General features: G+C 46.5%; 1 protein-coding gene across 2 annotated transcripts in view; it reads right to left on the bottom strand.

Moving 5' to 3' along the window:
• Positions 1-2: 2 nt before the first annotated feature.
• Positions 3-16,463, bottom strand: part of ARHGAP45 (Rho GTPase activating protein 45) — a 117,375-nt gene continuing 100,914 nt past the window's right edge. For both annotated transcript variants that reach the window (XM_088460351.1, XM_088460352.1), the window contains exons 19-23: positions 16,173-16,310; positions 15,542-15,765; positions 8,322-8,544; positions 8,140-8,236; positions 3-647 (exon numbers count right to left, since the gene is read on the bottom strand). In XM_088460351.1, coding sequence (XP_088316477.1) covers positions 301-647; positions 8,140-8,236; positions 8,322-8,544; positions 15,542-15,765; positions 16,173-16,310 — 1,029 coding nt within the window. In that variant the 3' untranslated portion in view covers positions 3-300. The remainder of the gene's footprint in view (positions 648-8,139; positions 8,237-8,321; positions 8,545-15,541; positions 15,766-16,172; positions 16,311-16,463) is intronic.

The raw sequence follows: 16,463 nt of genomic DNA, 5'->3' as shown, positions 1-16,463 counted from the left end.
CATTGTGGAATTTTTTTATTTTTTTTTTGTAGAAAAACTGTTATCTTTATTTCAAGCAGACATGCACATCATCAGACTTCTCTCCATACTTACAAATGCTTTTAGTCTCTGCACAGCTGCTGTAAAGGAGCTGGTGCTGGTTCCTGTGTACCATCTTTAGTGAGGATACATGGGGGGGGGGGGGGGAATTCTTAGTCTTTAATACACACAAAGCTAAACACCTCTATCTCTTAAATAGTTTTAAGGAAAAGTTAGTTGGCAAGGCACTTTGGATTGCAGAAGCCGTAGGAACTTAGTCAATTAAACGAAGCGTGGGCAACGGTCAGTTGAAGAGCTCAATGCAATTCTTCCCTGAAGCACACGGATGGTGGGAAGTGGACGTTGGCAGTGCAAAGGGGTCCTCAAAAACCGAGTGGTCAAAAGCACATTGTTAGACTGATTTGTATTATTTTCAGCCAAATTTCCTTGGTTGCTGTCTTCCTCAGATTCAGATTGTGCATCTGCTCCGATGTAGGGGATGTCATCTGTGCTGGTCTCACTCAATTGTTTTGTAAATTGAGTGCGAGGGACTATGGTTTCCCATGGCCTTGGTATGTCATCTCCACCGTCTGATTCAGAATCTGAATCTACAGATGATCCAATTGATTCTGTAATAAAGGTAATGCGCGTTAATGTCTACAATCAAAATCTCAATGCTATACCAATAAATAAAAGTGTTAGATGCAAATGTCTGTAAATTGAGAATCCTCCTTTTGACAGATGTTAGTAAGGTGACATCCAAGAGCTAACCATGGGGGTGCAATTTAATATAACTTTTGAACTGTCTTCATTTCATATCCATCCTCCTAGTACATGCAAATAAAGGAAATGTAACTATGATGCCGTGGTTACCAGCTCAACAGGGATCCGTGAGTCTCTGCTGAGCTTGCTAGCAGCGATGTTGGGACCCGGACTGCAACCGGACGCACGGAGATGTCTGGTAAGGTGATTCCTCGCTTATGGGGAAATCGCGCAGGAGTTGCACTGGAAGCTGCTGCAGTCAGGGCCCGGAGCATCCCCATCCTCACTAGATCTCCGGGGCCTATCATCTGACACCGGGGATCGGCAGCAGACTCTTCTGCTGCCACGAGGCCAGCGTACATGGCTGGTTGATGCAGCTTAGAGGAGGTAGACGCTCCCCCGACCCAAACGCAGTCCCTTTAAAAAGTTTTCGTGTGTCTGGGTCGCTCCTCCTACTCACCTCGTGTATATGAGACACTCACAGTCCACTATCGGTGCGCTGCTGTAGCTTTTGGTCTCAGGAGGTTTTGGGGTCAGTCTCCCTGTATACTTCTCCAAGGGGCCAGGTATATAGTATTCTATATCCTACCAAGAATTGTGTTTTGAGTAGTTGATACAGAGCCCAGTGCAACTTAATTTGCATATGCATTGTATGTGACTTTGCTAGCTGTTGTGATTATACTGCCGTTCAGTTATAACTATCACTGTTTTTCTCCTCCTCCCCCTGTTGCAGGTGTGTGGGGATTTTCTTTATACTTAACATTTATTTGTTATTTGTGATGGTTATCGCATTACATTGTTAACTTTTATAATTGATATGTCAAAAAGTAAAGGGAATCAGGAGGGGGAGGCCCCTGTGCTGGTTTCAAGTAAAACTTGTTTGGCGGGCTTGTCCTCTCAGGACTTTATAAAGGATGGTTTGTGTGCTGTGTGTTATAAACAACCACCTCACCAGTCCAGTATACCTGTCCCTGTACAAGAGCCATCTTGGGTGTCCCTCCTTGTCTCAGGTTATGAAGCAGTTTATGGATCATATGGCTCCTCCCATGCTGCCTCCTTGCTATGTTTGCACCTCCTATACATCCTTCCTGGATGGATGCTTATTCCCACTCAAATCAGAGTATGGCTCAGTCAGCTGTTGCAAGCAGACCAGTAGTTACTAAGGCGCCTAAGCGAAAGTTATTTATTTTTTTAATCTTTCTGTTCAGCATATGGATTCAGACGCATCATCAGGGGAATGAGATGATGTGCAGGGTTCTTCTCCAGGGTCTAGCTCGGAAGAAGAGGACCATCTGTCCACAGTGGATGTTCCTTCTTTGGTGAGGGCAGTTAAATCAATCCTAGATATTCAGGATGATGAACCAGCCCCTAGTTAGAAGGCTCCACTGTTTATTCACCGGAAGGTGGCCAAAACGGAGTTTCCTAAATTCGAGCAGCTCACTGAGTATGGAAGAGGCATGGGATAACCCGGATAAACATAGGGTGAATAAAAGATTAACATTATTGTATCCTTTCCCAGCTTCCAAATCTACTAAGTGGGAGGCACCTCCTACTGTGGATGCTCACGTGACGCACTTAGTAAATGCTACGTTGCCTATTCAGTCAGCATCTACAGATGGGAAAATTGAAATGTCTTAAGGCAATATTTTCATCATCGGGAGCTGTTACTCGTCCAGCTATGGCTGGAGCCCTGGGTAGCCAAAGCTGTTGAAGAATGGACGGGGGGCATTGGAAGATTCTCTATCAGATGCTACCAGAGAACAGATGATTTATATCTCCCACATATGGGAAGCGGCCTCCTAATTGGGAGGAGCTGCAGTAAATGCTGGAAGTTTAGCTTCAAAAGCTTCAGTAGTGGTGCGCAGAGTAATTTGTTTAAGATCCTGGAAAGCTGATCCAGGATCAAAGGCTCCGGAAACCTTGCCTTTCTATGCAAATACAGTTTTTGGAGCAGAGCTTAGGTAAGATAATTGCTACTCTGGTGGCTTCAAAGTCTGCAGGTCTGCGATCTACTGGTACAATAAAATCTAGGCAGTTTTCTTTTTCGGTCCTCGGGGACGAGCAAAGGAACAATCTTCCTTCAAGCCGTCTAGTTTTCGCAGAACATCTAGGCGACTAAGAGGTCTGGGCCGGCCAGACGACAAAGCCTCAGCCTGATGGGGTGGGCCTCCTCCTTGGGGATCCCAGGGTGGAGAGGCCAACTTCTTCAGTTTGCGGTTTACTGGCATCAAACAGACGCCCGGGTCCGAAAAATGGTCTCTCGGGTATGCAATCACTTTCCGGAGGCATCCTCCCCAAAAGGTTTTTCTTTTTTTTTGCACAGATCCTCAGTCAGGTGCGGTCAACGCATTGGCCCTTCAGGAGGCCATTCACTCCCTGCTGCAGGTGGGGGTAATGATCCCGGTTCCTGTGTTGCAACAAGGAAGAGGTTATTACTCCAATATATTTTTGGTTCAGAAACCAAATGGGTCTCATTGCCCTATTCTAAATCTTAAAAACCCTCAACAGGTTTATCCATGTACCCAAGTTCTGTATGGAAACTTGCCGGTCAATTATTTTGGCAATGGAGCCTGGGGATTTTATGGTTTCCCTGGACATTCAGGATGCGTATCTGCATGTTCCTATTACACCATTCCACCAACAATTTCTACGGTTTGCTGTCCTACAACAACATTACCAATTTCAGGCAATGCCCTTTGGCCTATCAACGGAATCAGTATGAATTACCGCCGGATGCGGCTGCCCGACATGGGTGAAAATCCTTGTCGTCCCCAGGTAAATATTTACTAACCTCCCCTAACCTTTCTCCCCAGTGCCCAAACCTAAGTGCCCCCCCTGGGGGTGCCTAACCCGCTGGGGGGGGTGCCTTACCCTAAGTCGTCCCCCCCCCCGAGCCCTAAACCTATACCCCCCCGCTCGGCCGTCCGCAGCGGCGCCCGGCATCACTTCGATCTAGATGTAGACGTCTGTCATTTAACCCTTGCCGGGATAAAGCAGTCAGGAAGCCGGCCGTTGGGATTACGTCCGCCGGCTTTCCGACTGCATACCCTATCAACGGCCCCCCAGGTATTTACCAAGATAATGACGGTCATAATTGCCTATCTCAGGCGTCAGGGAATCAGAATACTACCATATCTGGACGATCTTCTGATATTGGCACAAACTCCAGTTGTTTTACACCATTTTCAACTGGCCATAGCCTGCCTACAAAAGCACGGCTGGATCATCAATTGGAAGAAATCCTCTTTTTCTCCAACACAGCAGATGATACATCTGGGAGCACTTCTGGATTCTCAGGTACAAAGGGTGTTTCTGCCAGAGGACAAGAATTGCGTCCCTATCATTGCGAGTACGCAAACTGCTACGTAAGCGAGGGTATCCATTCTATCAGCGGTAAAGGTCCTGGGATCAATGGTATCCATCTTCGACATGGTGAGGTATGCTCCATTTCATTCCAGGCCTCTGCAAAGATTGATTCTCTCCAGGTGGAACGACCAGTATCAGCTAATAGGATCCCAGAGGATCCTTCTCACTCCAGAGGTTCATCTCTTCCCTTCTGTGGTGGCTGAAAAAGGATCATCTGGACAAAGGGTGCTCATTCTGGATTCCAAACTGGGTGCTTCTCACCATGGACGCCAATCTTCGCAGATGGGGAGGCAGTGACAGGTCATTGCACCTTTCAGGGAAGATGGACAGATCAGGAAAGTCATCTGCCAATAAACATTCTGGAACTGCGAGCAGTATACAAAAGCACTTATGGCACAGGACCTGCTCCAAGGCAAGCCAGTCCAGATCGAGTCCGAAAATGCGACTACAGTTGCCTATCTCAATCATCTTGGTGGCACACGAAGTCATGCAGCCATGAAGGAAGCGACAAAGGTTCTGATTTGGGCAGAACGTCATCTTCCGGGCAACTTGGCAATATTCATACCAGGAGTCCTCAATTGGGAAGCAGACTTCCTAAGTCATCAGGACATACACACCGGCGAGTGGTCTCTCCACTCGGGAGGGTTTCAGCTCTTGGTGAACAAATGAGGTCTACCACACATAGACCTCATGGCATCACGTCGCAACCACAAGGCAGAACAGTAATACTCGTGGCTCCAGCTTGGCCCAGACGTCATAGGTTCACCGACGTACATAATCTATCCATAGACAGTCTGTATCCTCTTACTCTATGGCAGGATCCCTGCCTGCATCCGGTTTTACCTTGTCTGGCTTTGACGGAGTGGCTCTTGAATCTTCCATCTTAAGAGCCAAAGGTTTCTCCAGCTCTGTGATTGAAACGGTGATGCTTAGAGCATGGAAGCCTGCCTCTGCCAGCATCTATTACAGGGTTTGGCATTCTTTTGGTCAATGGTGTTCCCACATAAAGTACGACCCTAAGGTGTTTAGGGTTTCCTGGGTACTGGCTCCCCATTCTTGATTTTTTTTTTTTCCAGGATAGAGCTGTTCTTCGTACAAATGAGGGTTACCTTCCTAAGGTAGTGTCCCATTTTCATGTAAATGAAGAAATTGTAGTTCCAGCTTTTTAGGCTCCAGACCTCTCGGTAGGTGAAGCCTCCATGGATGTAGTTCATGCTCTCCGTATCTATGTGGAGCATACAAACTCTGTTAGAAAATCAGATGCTCTTTTTGTATTATATGGTTTTCACAAATGAGGATGGCCAGCTAACAAGCAGACCTTGGCTCAATGGTTATGTATGACTATCTCTCAGGTGTACACACAGGCTGATCGACCGACCCGAGGCTTCCTGGAATCTGAAAGCTTTAAATGTTTGGTGCCTGGATCTCTCCAACCACATTACCCCATGGAATCCCTGTGGACTGTATGGACCTCAAAGAAAAAGTTATCAAGGGTAAGTCTACCATAACCCTTTTTTTTTTCACACTGGGTGGAAAAGTTGACCCTTCACCCTGGGGGGGCGTTCTTTCAACCGCTGGAGAAGTCTGAAGTGAGATATCAACATGATGGCATGTTGGTTGAACTACCAGTTGAAACCCCTCCAAGACAAAGGACCAGTAGGCATTTCGTGAAATGCTATGCTGATTTCACTGGAGCTTCTATCTGCTGTACCTGTTTCCTTGGGTAGTGATGAGAAGCGAGTCAGGAGAGAGGGCATTGCATTGATTATCGCCATATAGCAGAGGGCCCAGCATGGCACTGCCTCTAAGGATCTTTTAAGTTTGGGTCAGTTAATGTGGTTCAGATAATGCTCAAGGTGTGAAAAAAAAATAAATATAAATATTTGCCCAAGAATTGCCATGGGGTTTGGAATATTTACGTTTCCTGGTGTGAATTGAAAGGGTTTCTTAACTCTTCATTTTGTTTTGAGTGTTTTCTGTTTCTCTATATGATGGTGTAAAGATCAAGCTCCTTGAAGGTTCACATCTCTGCTCTTTCAAGTTTCTTTTGCCTAATAGGCAGAGACTGTCTTTCCAAGTTGTGATTCATGTGCAGCCTTCATGCATCCCTCAGATAGCTTGTTGGAATCTCAATCTGCTGGGGCTGATAGTTTTCCAGCTTCCTCTTTTCGAGCAGTCAGATTCTGAGTTGTTGAAGTTCTTTACCTGGACGTTTGCTATTGTTAGTTATCCTTACAGTGAGGATTGTTACAGAGTTGGTGGCTTTTTGTTGTCTCTCCTTTCCTCACCTTCCATGCTTAGGACCAAACGTACTGTGATCCTGGCCTTGGACCAGGATTGCCTTTTACTGAACCTGTGAGTGCATTCCACCAGATAGGTGGCATAATCATAGACAAAGTATCCTGTAGCTCCCACGCAGCCGATGGGATATAGAGAGAGAGGAGCCTAAGTTTTTTTTGCGCTGTTTTTGTTTTTATAAATGGTATTCCCTTATTGCTCTGCCCACTACTTCTCCCTGGTAAGAAAAAAAAAATGGAGTTTCCTTCCTACCATACCAGCTGGTCAAATAAGACAAAATGTTTTTTCCCCCTTGCATATTTTCATTTGTAAACTCCATGAACATCCAATCAGCTTTTGCACATGACTGGTGGCTTTTTTACGATCTACTCTACATCCAGAAAATAATCTGAGTAAAGCCAGGGAGAGAGTACCTTATCAGCTGTAGAGAAAATAATGTATTGGTATATAAAAATAAACCCGTTTTCTTTCAGCCATCCGGAAAGACAGAGGTATACATTTAGGGAGGAAAGAGAATCAGCTGTAAATGCCACAGGCCAGCCAACCAAGCAAAAGGACTGCTACGATAGAAAACAATTGTTGCAGAGACCTTTGTTTGAATTCCTCTCCTGGTCATCTGCACTCAAGAACAAATCAACGTGGACTTGTTGACTACTTGGATGGTTTCCACATTGTAGGACAAGTTCTATAATGTAGAACCAATCTAAACTGTCAATAAAAGTGACTGGGCTTATACTTGTAAGCTAGAAGAAAAATTCCAGGACTACTAGGAATCTATAGTTCTTTCTAAGAACCTAAGCGCTCAGGGAAAAGTGGATAATGTGCTTGAAGTAAGAATCACCATGGCTGCTGGGGATCACTAGTGACAAATTTCACTTCAAAACACAGCCAATCAAGCCTACACAAATAATACGTAGAAAAAAAATCACCACTAGAAAAGCTAATGTATGTGAAATATAGAATTTTATCTACAATGAGGAGTCTTAACCATAGCCAAATTGTGGATTTCAGACAAATAAAAGGTCAGTCTTTGTGAAAGACATAAGCCTAGATTTAATTGAGAGATGGAAAAGACACCACTTTTTTCCATCTTTCTCAAAATATATATATATATATATATATATATATATATATACTGACTCATCAACACCCAGCCCAAGAAGATTTAGGTGTATCAGGAAGGATGTCCTATACGTCACATCTGAAAAGCAGCATTAGACTAAACACGACACGTGTATTGTGTTTAGTAAAATTGTCACACATTAGCAGTCTGTTTGTTTCCTTTGTATCACAGACTTCCTTTTGACAAAAAAAAAGAAGGGCTCATTAGTATGAAAATGATTTTGAATCTATCTTCTAAACTTAAAGAAACAGAGATCGCTAAGTCCCATCACCATTCCCAGCGTTCAGAGGATTGAAAACATGTTACAGTAGCGGCAATTTGGTGTGCTGACCAAATCTACACCTCAGTTATGTCACTTGTTCCTAATGATTTGAGTGCAATAGTATGTCAGCCCACAACATGTCTGCCTCTACTATGTATAGGGGAAGGCCCTACTTGCATGTCTGATTCCAAAATGAGAACAAAAGGCACAGAATAAGCTAAATTTAGACAACCGGATCCTCGATGTTGGTTTATAGTTACAGCAGTTGTAAACCATACTAAACAATAAAATTACCAGTGACTTAACTCACGTCTGAATGCTGCAACCTGGTAGTCTGACACCACTTCAGCTGCCTCTTCTTCAGGTGTGACTTGGAGCTTGGGAACACTTCCGTGTGGAGAGGTGTCCTGCACAGAACAGATGACAACCAATGTTAAGAAATTAGATGTGGAATATTTATATAAAAAAGAAAAATGATTTAAAATATCTTACATCACCAGTTTTCCATATTTTATCCTGGCCCAAGGGAGGTTCCTGGAAAATGTTGTCAAAGAAGACAATAAGTGTCTCCACAATGCGTGCCTGGTGAGGGTAATCCACAAGGGATGACAAAGACACCGTTGCTTCTGTGGGACGTGGTCGCATCAGTGCAGGCCCAAAAACGATGCCTAAGTTACTGGGGCTCATCTTGTTTATCTGCTCTTGATCTGAAACTCTGCAAAGAAAATTGGAGTAACAATGATCATGGCTCCAGTATCATCTGCCCCATACACACAATAACCCACAACAGTATATTGCTAGGGGAGAGTAATGAAAGTCATGATAACACCGAAAAGGCAACTTTTAACATTTACAAATTATTAATATCAATACCACATTTGACTTTGCATGGAAATGTGCCATTTACCTAATTCCAAGCTATTCATTACTATGAAATTGGTGCATGAGTTCTGGTGAGTCGGACGCATTTTGACACAGCCAGCTAGATTAATGGGATGATCAAATTGACAAATTTGGCCACCAATGTATTGCTACATTGGGAAGTTATCCTGACATTTGTCATCCAGATTGAGCAACAAGATTAGCCTATGTGTGGGTTATAATCTTTTCATATTTCAGAAAAATAAGAGATATGGTAAGAACTTGCCTTTGTTATCCCTGTTTCTACGAAGTCCATAGGGTTCCACAGGATACCTTGGAGTATATGCGATGGTGGCAGCATCGGGCACCACAGAGTTAAATCTTTTAGCCTCCCAGGATGCAGTGGGGTCCCTCCTCTATACCCCACCCCCTAGCCAAGGCCATCAGTTTCGTAACAAGCCATAGGCCGGAGGAGGAGAAGAAAGTCTGGAACACACAAGAATCACGTTCTCACCAGAGGAAGACGGAAAAACCGGCGACCAGATGAAAGCCCATCTGCGGTACAGGTGTGACAGGGCGGGAGTCCTGTGGAACCCTATGGACTTCGTAGAAATAGAGATAACAAAGGTAAGTTCTTACCATATCTCATTTTCTACTACAGGGTCCATAGGGTATCCACAGGATACATTGGTGATGTACCAAAGCAGTATCCTTTAAGGGTGCGGACGCTCCTGTGCTGGAAGGAGAATCCGCTGCCCGAAGGAAGCATCCTGAGAGTCGAAGGTTTGAAGAGCATATTACCTTACAAAAAGTATAGACAGAAGATCACGTGGTGCCTTGTAAAGCTGAACAGCAGAGGCACCACGGTGAGCTGCCCACGACGGACCCACAGACCAAGTAGAATGAGTTCTAACAGAGGATGGAACAGGAAGGCCTTTATGAATGTAAGCCTCTGAAAACTCCATGCGAATCCATCCTGCCAAAGTTTGCTTAGTGGCAGGCCAACCCATCTTACGGAAACCATAGAGGACAAACAGGGAGTCCGATTTCCTAAGGGAACTGGTACGATCAACATAAATCCTTAGAGCACATACCACATCCAAGGAGGCCTCACTAGCGGAGAGGTCTGGAGAAAGAAAGCCAGTACTATGATTTCCTTAGTAAAGCGGAAACTATATACCACCAGAGGTAGAAAACCAGGGCAAGTGCAAAGCACCGTCCTGTCACTATGAAAAATCAGAAAGGGCGACCTGAGAGAGACCCCAAATCTGACACCCTTGTAGCCGAAGTAATGGTCAGAAGGAATACAGCCTTCGCTGTAAGCCATTTTAAATCCACTGAGCCAAGCTGTTCAAATGGCGGTCCTTGGCGAGATCTTAAGACCACAGCCAAATCCCAAGGGGCCACTCGTGGGATGAAGGGAGGCTGAATACGAATTACACCGTGCATAAAGGCGTGGACATCAGGAAGTGTAGCAATCCTACGCTGAATCTAGACTTATAGGGCAGAAATCTGCCCCTTCAGTAAAGCAAGGCGAAGACCGTGATCTAAGGCCGCCTGTAGGAAAGCCAAAAAACCTGGGTATCCTAAAGACCTGAGGATCATATCCTTTATGACGACACCAAAGAAAGTATGCCACACACAGTGGTAAATTCTTGCAGAAGTAGATATTCCAGCTTTGGTGTTAACCACAGAGCCGGAAAAACTCCTGGACCTTAAGAGGGCTGTCTCAACAGCCACGCTGTCAAAGACAGATTACCCAGGTCCGGTGATGGAAAGGACCCTGAGACAACAGGTCAGGCAACTGCATCGGAGTGTCTACTAAGAGACCCCGAAGATCTGAGAACCAGTGCCGTCTGGGCAACTCTGGAGCTATCAACAGCAGCGTGTCACCTTCTTGTTTGAAACTGCAAATCAGTCGAGGAAGAAGGGAAAATGGAGGGAATAGGTACACAAACCTGAAGGTCTATCTGATCGACAGAGCATGTACCAGAAGAGATCCTGCGTCTCCTGTTCCTGACCCGTACACAGGCAGCTTGTTGTTGTGTCGGGAGGCCATGAGGTCTATGTCTGGAAGGCCCCACTTGTTCACCAGTTGTTGAAATACCTCCCGGGGCAGAGACAATTCCCCTGGATGCACGTCTTGATGGCTGAGGAAGTCTGCTTTCCAGTAGAGGACCCCAGGTATGAACACTGCTGATATGGCAGGGAGAGTGACCTCCGCCCAAGCAAGAATGCGGGACACCTATGTCAGAGCTGCCCGACTTTGAGCTTAATCCTGGCGGTTCTGAAAATCACCGTGGTGGCGTTGCAAAGTTCCAAGAGATTTATTGAAAGTGCAGATTTTGTTAGGGTCCACCTTCCCGGCACTGCTCCTCAGCCTTGGAAACAGGCATCCGTCGTCAGAAGGACCAAGTCAGCAAAGCAGAAGGGATGCCCCCTGTCCAGGTGAGCAGTCCGCAGCCACCAGGTTAGAGACAGACGTACCTACGGGGAAAGCACAAATGTCTATGTCTCTATCCAATTGGGCAACCTCTCACAGCTGTAGTGGATCAACTGCTGCAGAGGCCTGGAGTGGAACTGGGCATATTCCACCATGTCGAAAATCGACAAAACGGAGCCCAGTAACCTAATTGCTGAGTGCACAGACAACCGACGGCTGCGAAGGCAACTGCGTATTCCTGCTTGTAATGCAGAGATCTTGTCTTCTTCAGATAGGACAACAGACGGGCCCCCTGCATCCTCAGGTGGGCTGCCATGACTTTAGTAAATACTTGAGGCGCAGTGGCCAGACCAAAGGGCAGTGCCTGAAACTGGAAATGGCGGCTTAGCACCGCAAACCCGAGGAATTGCTGATGCGCTAAGATAATAAGGATATGCAGATAGGCATTCTGAATGTCTAGAGACACCCTGAAATCCCCGGGTTCCATTGCCAATATAATGGAATGAAGAGCCTCCATCCTGAACCCAGGGACCCTGAAAGACCTGATTAGGGACCGTAGGTTGGGTCGGTAAAACCCATTGGGTTTCTATACCAGAAAGAGATTTGAATAATATCCCGTTCCCCGCTGGGATAACGGAACAGGCGCCATAATTTCAAAGCATAGAGTGCAGCACTTTCTGGAGTCTCATGGCCTTGATCTGATGGAAGGCCTGTAGTGAAAAACCGTCTGGGAGGCCTTTGCCGAAAGGAGAGGCATACCTCTCTGGCCCAAGTGTCCACGGTAGTCAGATACCAGCATTGGGCGAACTGAAAAAGCCGGCCTCCCACTTAGGGGTCCCCCCAAGGGGAGGCCTGTCAGGCTGAAGGCTTATCGTCCGACTTGGGAGTAGGACGTGTTGTACTCTAAGCCTGCTGCTTTGGCGTGGCCGATATCCTGGTTGCTGACTGCCTAGGAAAGGACTGCACTTTGTATTTACCCTGGGTCCCATAGGGCCGAAAGGACAAAGCACCAGACCCAGATGGGACCGTAGCTAATGGCAGACACGCAGACTTAGCTGCTGCCAGAGTATCCACAATTGAAATGACGGGTAAATAGGACCTGTCTATGAAAGGGCAAATATTCCAAACTCTATTTGGAATCTGCATCCGCTTTCCAAGAGTGCAACCATAGGGAGCGGCAAGCTGCCATGGCTGCCGAGAAGAATCTTATGTCCAAGGCTGCCTGATTAATATACGTGGTTTAGTCTCTGAGATTGCCCACCAACTCCGCCTATTCCGGCGACGAGTCGGAGTCCAGAGACAATTCCAAGCTATCAGCCCAGCGCTCCATGGCTCTGGCCACCGAACACACGGCCATAGCCGGTCCGGACGCCCCTCCAGCAAGGGAATAAAGAGAATCTAGGCATATTTAAACCTTACGATCCCTGCATCCTTGAAAAAGGACCTGAAGGACATGGGTAACGCAGCACTCCTCAATAGGCGTGTTACATGAGAAACTACCTGAGGCGGAGTTTCCCACTTGGAAAAACAATTATCCACAAAGGGGTATGCGACAGCCAAACATTTCTGAGGCTGGCATCTTCTACTCGGATTTCTCTAAATGATCCATCACTGACCAGATAGAGGAACGCAGTGGCTTCACCTTTAATATCCTTAAAGAAGGCATATTAAGTTTTGGGCATGGGGGGCATCGTTATCCTTAATAACCAAGACCACACGGACTGCCCGTAGAAGGCCTGGTACATATATTTTTGACTTAGACTCCACCCTTTTAATACGAAGGGGTTCCTGGTCTGAAAGGTCAAAAACAAAAGATCACCGTCATCAGATGTCATGGCAACATTATAATGCAGCACATTCTGATACACTACAGGCCGCAATGATGACTCCCCTGCAACACGTCCTTTAGGTGCCGTACCGTATTGGACAGTGAACTTACACACGCAGGTTCCTGCGAGACCTGGGTGGACAAGAGCGGCAGACACTGGGTATCACCAGCTGCCTGGGGCACCCCTGTATTGGTGAGAACCCGACCGACTGCCGTTATAACCCATTTGGGGTAAGGCAGATGGTAACGCCGGGGTTGTGGCCAGCTGACCCACAAGGGTTATAAGTGCCGTAGCAAAATAAGACCAGGGCATTCCTGGACAGACGCCGGCACAGTAATTGGGCGTGATATCAGAAAACATGACCTGCATAAACCCCCAGTGATTAAATCACCCTTCGCTATTGGTACCTTACAAGTGGTACACTGTAGCCGTAGTGGAAATTCACGTTGACTCTTAGACATAACGAGTGTAACGGAGTGTATGTGACTCCCCTCACAGATAAATACTTTTATAGTGAGGCATGACTACCCTGCAGCACCGCACCGCACCGCAAGGGCTTGTAGTAGAGATAGGACAGGGATAGTAAAAAGGCTGATAGTCAGAGTGAAAGTACAGTCACAGCGCTAGCAATAAGTCACATACTATGCAGAAATAACATGCTGCACTACCAGCGCTGAGATCAACTACACAGACCAGAGCCTGGTAGGAAACAGCGCAGCATACACTGACCTTACCTTAGTTGAAGGAGAGGTATGCAGGGGGACCCGGGCCACACAGCCACCAGCTTCAGCGTCCAGCAGCGCTTGCACATTCAGGTAAAATGGGCGCTGGGGAGCAGAGGAGGCGGGCCCCGGGGGGGGAACGCTGAACACAGCCCGTCAGACCGCTGTGGAGAGGCACTGTGCAGCGGGGGAGGCGCCGGCTGTAAACAGGGAAGGCACGCTCCCCTGGCATGCATTTAACCCCAGGGACGCCGGACGATTACCGCTCAGCCGCGGCCCGCTGTCCCTGGGGCTTGTGGAAGCGCAGGTTAATACCTGGCTCCACTCGTAAGCCAGTCCCCAGGGAGCCCCCTGCCTGGGGACTGAGGACTGTGTTTTCCGGCGGGTACCCGCCGCTTACCTTGTTCCCTTAGATCCGGCCACAGTCCGGGTGGTCCAGGGTCACCGCTAGCCGTGACCCCAGACCCCCACCAGCATCCCCGGATCGGTACCGGCGTTCTGGTACTGGAGGGGTGAAGGAGCGACAGCATGGACGTCTGAACAGACTGTCCATGCTGTTTGCTCTGTATGTGCAGCCACAGCTGCCTCGGAAGATCTTCAGGGGCTGTAACAGCCCCACTCTGCGTCATGTGCTCCGACTCCTGGCCGGGCACCGACGAAAAGTGATGGCCTTGGCTAGGGGGTGGGATATAGAGGAGGGACCCCAGTGCATCCTGGGAGGCTAAAAGATTTAACTCTGTGGTGCCCGATGCTGCCGCCATCGCCTATACCCCAAGGTATCCTGTGGATACCCTATGGACCCTGTAGTAGAAATACATCCTGAGAATAAACCATTGATAAATGAAATGAGAAGTAAATATATAAAATTAGGAGTTCAGCATTCAGCACTTATAAAGCTGAATGCTGAACTCAGAGTTCAGGTTTATAAACATATATACAGTTATCTGCATAAATTGCTTCAAACCCCACCAGCTATTCACTTAACCCTGCGACAGGCGCAACTGGCTTGACAGGTGCCACAAAGCTGTTCTCGCTCACCTCTCCACCGCAAGGGGGCACAGGGGCCTGCCCCTTCCTATCTCTAGGTGCTGTTTTAAACCCCCCTAGTCAGTTTTCCCGCTGCCTGGGTGGAGTGCAGTAGTAACCTTCCTGGCCTCTCAGGCTCATTGCGCCCGAACTCGTCCGACTTTTGAAGGTATGTATTTCTTATTTTCTCACAATTTTGTGTATTTTGCTAATTTTATGAATGAAAATTACAAAGGTTGTGGGTATTTTGCGGAAATATGTAGGTTTGTCCAGGGTGGCCTCTTAGGCACACTGTGCCTCTTAAAATTTAGTATTTTTTCTTTTTCCTTGCTTTAAGGTTAATAAATGTGGTTTTGTGAATCAGATTTCCATATATTCTCTCTTTGTACATCCTAATGAAGGTCACTGATCACTTTAAGAATGTTAGAATTGAGTTAATTAGGTGCTATTGACGATTTTATAACAGGTGCCTGTCAGGCGCACTGCGCCCGAACCTGGGTGTCCCAGAGGTGCGCCTGACGCAGGGTTAAAGAGAGTGATTCAATTCGAAAGTCAAAGCTATGGGGCAATGTGTCGCTCAAAAACAGCACCTTACAGCCAACAACATCACTACTTTTTCCCAGTGCTCCACAGAGGTGCTCAGGAAAAGGGACGATATAGAGCCTACCATATATGGTGAATGTGTGTGCTACGTTGTTCACCGGAACATAACACTAAATTGAACATGCACTAAAGTGTTCTACCCTTATTTCCCTCACAATTGGAAAAGGAGACAAAACATAAAGTACACAGAATGACTAATACTAGATTTGTCTGCCACAGCTGACATACCGGCACAAATGCTTTATCAAGTACTGCAATGTGACCTTGTTCTCATGAGGCAAGTCCAGCAACAATTCTTTCAGTTTTTCCACCATGACTTTTATCTCTGTCTCAGTCTCTTCTCCTTTGTTCTCCAGTCTGGATGCTTTGCCAGCTTCACACCCTCGTAGACTCTCTTTAGCAAGACCCATGAGACCATTATACAGACGGAATGGCATCAGAGGCTCAGGGAGCTGAAAGAGTGAACATATTTAATGCTTAATAGACAGATGATTTCTAATCACTGGTCCTATTTATCAGGAATGTTGTCACTATGTAGTATATGGTATAACAGATGCTCCCACATGACCCATTCCAGGAGGGGCAAAATGCTCTGCTCATGGACTTCCCTCTAAATTTATGATTGCCATCACCTGTGTTGAAACACCTTCATCATCAAATGACTAGTTCAACACTCATCAAATGACTAGTTCAAATTAGGTGGGAAGCCCAGGAGCAAAGCAGTGTGCACCTGATGGAAGGGGACATGTTGGAGGGTCTGGTATAGTATAGTTGAACAGAAAGAAATAATGAAAACCAGACAGGGTATTTTAGTAACTGGAATAGTAGTGTATAACATGAATATGATTAGAGACTTTACCTGTCGAAGATAAAGTTTCAAGACATTGCTCAGATCATGTGGTGATGCCTGAGAGAGTTCAACCAACTCCTTCCCATTTTCAAAAGCCTGGCATAGCTTCTCCACACGAGTCTTTACCCCATTCACACGGTATATACCCTGCAGCATAATCACAAGTATATAAATTGGCAGGAGCAGTGTCTTACTATACAGTAATTCCTACTACTAAATAAATGGACCACCGCCACAGATGAGACCCAGCAATACCACGACCCAAAGTCCTAATTCCATGATGCATGTAACCCAGGATGG

This window comes from Taudactylus pleione, unplaced genomic scaffold (assembly GCF_031769625.1).
Source record: "Taudactylus pleione unplaced genomic scaffold, aTauple2 ptg000044l, whole genome shotgun sequence".
NCBI classification, from domain to species: Eukaryota; Metazoa; Chordata; class Amphibia; order Anura; family Myobatrachidae; genus Taudactylus; species Taudactylus pleione.
This window is presented reverse-complemented; position numbering and strand designations above follow the sequence as displayed.